At 35.7% G+C, this 4,856-nt stretch overlaps 1 protein-coding gene across 3 annotated transcripts in view; it reads left to right on the forward strand.

The window, feature by feature from the left end:
* The first annotated feature begins 389 nt into the window (after positions 1-389).
* Positions 390-4,856, forward strand: part of HSF2 (heat shock transcription factor 2) — a 21,238-nt gene continuing 16,771 nt past the window's right edge. Inside the window, exons 1-4 of one of the 3 annotated variants that reach the window (XM_015557831.1) lie at positions 390-680; positions 837-964; positions 1,817-1,941; positions 3,701-3,776. In XM_015557831.1, the coding sequence (XP_015413317.1) occupies positions 530-680; positions 837-964; positions 1,817-1,941; positions 3,701-3,776 (480 nt within the window). In that variant the 5' untranslated portion in view covers positions 390-529. The remainder of the gene's footprint in view (positions 681-836; positions 965-1,816; positions 1,942-3,700; positions 3,777-4,856) is intronic. The other 2 variants (XM_006778432.2, XM_006778433.2) reach the window with 2 other exon arrangements.

The following is a 4,856-nucleotide window of genomic DNA, read 5'->3' on the forward strand; positions in this document are numbered from 1 at the left end:
TCTTATTTTTGTCTAATTTTGTTGGCTTTAAAACAATATTAAATAATTAGGCTATGTACATATTGTGTTTATTTTTCTTGTTTCTGATTTAATGGGAATTTTTCTATTTCACTATAGAGCATGATGCAGGTTTTGGGTTGAGACATACTCCTGAGCTTTTGTTTTGTTTTGTTTTTTGTTTCAGAGAGGAAGGGAGAGGGAGAGAAATATAGAAACATCAATGATGAGAGAAAATCACTGATTGGCTGCGTCCTGCACACCCCACCCCACCCCACACTAGGGATCGAGCCCACAACTTGGGCATGTGTCCTGACCAGGAATCGAACTGTGATCTCCTGGTTCATAGGTCTATGCGCAGCCATTGAGCCACACCGGCTGGGCCTGAGCTTTTGAAGTTTGCATCAAAAGCTTAATTACAGTTTGGCACTTAATTGGAGTTTGTTTCTGTTGCCATTAACAGTTATAAGTTGTTGGTCTGAAGTTATCATAAAAGGATTGCCCAGTTTGGGGGGTTCTTATATATAATCTCATGTCAGAGGACCTTAACTATTTGACTTTTTTATTTTTTCAGAATGGTCAAAGTTTTCTGGTTTTGGATGAACAAAGATTTGCGAAAGAAATACTTCCCAAATACTTCAAGCACAATAACATGGCAAGCTTTGTGAGGCAACTGAATATGTGTGAGTATGGACAGCAGTTTATTTGGAGTACTGTCATCAGCCACTATTTAAACAATTTTTTTCTATTAGAATGATAAAGAGGAAATATACTGCATAGAAGCACCATTAAATTTTGACTTCTCTGTTTTAGTCATCTGAATTTTCAATCTTTTTCAGATGGTTTCCGTAAAGTAGTACATATTGACTCTGGAATTGTAAAGCAGGAACGAGATGGTCCTGTTGAATTTCAGCATCCTTACTTCAAGCAAGGCCAGGATGACTTGTTGGAGAACATTAAAAGGAAGGTGGGCTATTGTTAACATGATTTAATTAGGGCATTACCATATCATATACTTGGCTGAGACTTATATCAGTGTTGAAACTGAGAATGTATAGAAATACACTGGTGTTCTTTGTTAGGATGACTTAGACTAATAAAGTTTTAATTATTTCCCCCTATTTTTCCCCCCTGATGCTGAATTATACTGAGTGCTCAAACACCTTAAGAGGGAAGGAAAATGTTTGCATGCTGATTGAGGATGAGGAGTCATTCATATTGGGATAACTCACTCCTTTTAATTTAGCTTAAAAAAATGTAAGCTCCTGCTAGAATGTAAGTTCTGTGGAGGGCTTTTTATGTAGTTCACTGCTGAATTTGAATGCCCAAAATGAGTCTCTTGTATATAGTAGGCATTTAACAGTACACTTCTTAATGAATTTTTTACTGAAATAAGATATTTTACCAAATCCAGAAAATGGGGTGGGAGGATAGAGAGGTAAAAGGGCAATGGGCCATGAAAGAAAATGGCCTAACAAGCTATTTCTGCATAAATTTAATTAGACATGGAATGTGATAATAAAGAGGCTTGGGGAAATTACAGGGAGTTTGACAGAAGGAAATGAAAGGGGTTGGGGGGAAAGCCCTTAAGGTGTTCCTGCTTGTGGAAACTGGAAACTTACGCACCTTAAAAAAGAAATAGACTCATTATTCTCTATCCTCTCTCTGAGTTATGAAGTGTATTCTCTCCCTAGAATCTTATCCTGGTCGTTTTGGAACTGGATTACTTCCTGAACACGCTATAAGAACCTTTTTAATAGGGAAGCTTTGAATTACAGTCATGGCATTTGTTTGACATCCTAAATTTGCTTTTTGAAAGGTTTCATCTTCAAAACCAGAAGAAAATAAAATTCGTCAGGAAGATTTAACAAAAATTATAAGTAGTGCTCAGAAGGTTCAAATAAAACAAGAGACTATTGAGTCCAGGCTTTCTGAGTTAAAAAGGTAAAGTATTATTTCCAAATATAATTCTATTATGGGGTTGGTGTGTTTGTTGTGTGTTGGGAATTGGAGGTTAGTGCTTTAAGTACTTTTAGATCATGTTGTTGAAGCCAAGGTCAAAGATCATTTTTCTGTAAGTATTGGTTCCCTTTATTTTTAATAAGTAGCCATAGACTTTGCCCCAATATTGTATCTTCATGATGGTGGTCGAAAGAAAAAAAAAACCTGAGCATTCGAAACAGTATTATGCACATGCCGTATTTGGTGAAAGAGTAGATCTTTAAATTAGTGTAGGAAATACGATTCTACATAGGTTAGCTTTTTTTTCTTTTCTTTTTAAAAAATATATCTTTATTAGTTTTAGAGAGGAAGGGAGAGAGAGAGAAACGTTGATGTAAAAGAGGAACATCAGTTGGTTGCCTCCTGCATGCACCCCAACTAGGGACTGAACCTGCAACCTGGGCATGTGCCCTAACCAGGAATGGAACTGGTGATCTTGCGGTGCACAGGATGGTACTCAACCAACTGAGCCACACGAGCCAGGGCTAGGTTAGCTTTTATATGATCACACACATGAGGGCACACAAAGTACTACATGTGCTACCTATTCTTTCTTTTTAAAAACTTTTCTGTGTGATCTGTCTCTTAGGAAAAAGTAGGACATAAAAAATAGGGGGAAAAGGACGTAAGTCAGAAAAAGTATAATTTTTTTTTTGTAAGTATTAAAGTCTCATTTTCGATATACCCCTTATTTGTAAATATAGTTCTTTTTGTAATAGTTTGGATTGAGGAAGATGGCTTTTGTGGAAATTAACAAAATAATGAATATTAAACATGTAATAGGTGGATTATCTTTTATGTCTTCTCAGCATTATTGCTGCTAACATTAAATAGCACTGCAATTTCAATAAATGTTGAATGAAGGAAAAGAAAGTATTATTCCTGTTCCAGTTAATTGGTTTGTCATATAGTTGAATATGCTTTTCAAAGACATACTTTTTAGTGTTTTCATACGCTTGTTTTTGAAACAGGTCTTAAGATAGATAGTTTTAGAGTCTGACAGACTTTAGTTCAACTTTAACCCTTAGTAAATTTATCTGTGTGATCTTGGGCAAGTCTTCTCAGTTCTCTGAGTCTCAGTGTCCTAATCTAGAAGAGATAATAATTCCCTTCCTGATGGATTTGAGAGAAGTTTAAATGATTAGTACATATGAAATGCTTATCATAGTGCCTGGAGCATATTAAGTGCTAGGTAACTATCACTTCCCTTTAAAAATTGTTTCCTAAGCACAAGTACTGAATTCACTTGGTAGCCATAGTTGAAAGGTTAGCTTAAACAAGAAATAATGAACCAGATTGTCAGAGGAATAAATTGCCTACTACTATATGGATGGAGGCATGAGTCTTAAGTTTTTGTGAATATAGTGTCATGAGTAGAAGCTACTACCATTATGAAGGAATGATTCTAGATTGTGTCAAGATAATTGTCATCTATATAATTGAACCAAAGATTTTCTAGTCTCATAAAAATATATAATAAAAGCTACTTAAATTCTCTGGTATTTTTTTAATCTTTATTTTTAATTTTTAAAAATTTGTTATTCCCATGCCTTTTAATCCACCCCCCACCCCTCCCCCCTTAGCAACCATCAGCTAGTTCCTTATGTCTATGGTATTCCCTGGTATGCTTAATTAAATATATTTGGGCCTGGCTTTCTGACTGAATTTTTCTTTTTTTGTTTTTAAATAAATGATAACATAGTGAGAATGAGTCCCTTTGGAAGGAGGTGTCAGAATTACGAGCAAAACATGCACAACAACAACAAGTTATTCGGAAGGTAAGCTTTTTTTCCTCATGATCTTAATTGCGTGTGTTTACTCTATTGAATAGTCCGTGGTTGATTTTCGTTTCTTATATATTAGGTGCATAGCTAGAAGTAAAATTAGAACTCAGACAAATTAGGCCAAGTGTTAATATTCTTTTTAATAAAAATATTAGCTAAATCTAGTAATTTCTTACTCCCAGTTAATATGTCATTAACTTTTAATAAAGAGGCTTTTGCCTGATAGCACAACTTTAGAATATTTTATTCTTAGATGCATAATTAATACACTGCAAATTTCTTACACAGTTTTTAATATAAAAAACAAAGCCTTGTTATGTGGGGGGTTTTTGTTCATTTGTTTTTACTATTTTTTTTACTTTAAAAGGCATAGATACAGGTGCAGAAGATAAACAGTATTTTCAAATCAGTCTACCAAATTATGAGTTAAAAAAATGAGTTATCAGTGTATGTCATTATTAGTCTTTGCAGAAAAGTAGTTAATATAATGTTGTAAAATAAATCCTATACTTTAGTATTTGAGCTAAAAATTGGTGGAGGAACTGAGTCTCTTTGTTGCATTGTATCCTTGTGATTTAATCTATTCATACCATCTTGCATCGTATCTAATAATAGACAAACATGGTAATTAACCGTACCTCCGACACGCTTCGCAATGGCTAATCAGGGCGATATGCAAATTAACTGCCAACCAAGATAGCGGCAGGCAGCCAGGCAGCTGAAGCGAACAAGAGGCTTGCTTGCTCCAGTGATGGAGGAAGCCAAGGTTCCCCACCTGCCGCTGCCGGCCTCTGAGCTGCACTCTAAGAAACAATGTTGCAATTATAGAAGCTAAACAAACCCCAGAATATAGTGTCATGAGTAGAAGCTTTCAGCCAGCCGGGCCTCAGAGCTGGAGCTGCAGCAGTGTTTCAATTATAGAAGCCAAACAAACCCAGATACCAGCTTTCAGCAGCCGAGGTATCAGAGCTGGAGCCGAGCCTCAGAGCTAAAGCCGGCTCTCAGTTCCAGTGACAGCTATAGAAGGTAAATAAATCCCAGAATAAAAAAGAAAAAAAGGAGAGGTTGGGAGCT

This window comes from Myotis davidii, unplaced genomic scaffold (assembly GCF_000327345.1).
Source record: "Myotis davidii unplaced genomic scaffold, ASM32734v1 scaffold147, whole genome shotgun sequence".
NCBI classification, from domain to species: Eukaryota; Metazoa; Chordata; class Mammalia; order Chiroptera; family Vespertilionidae; genus Myotis; species Myotis davidii.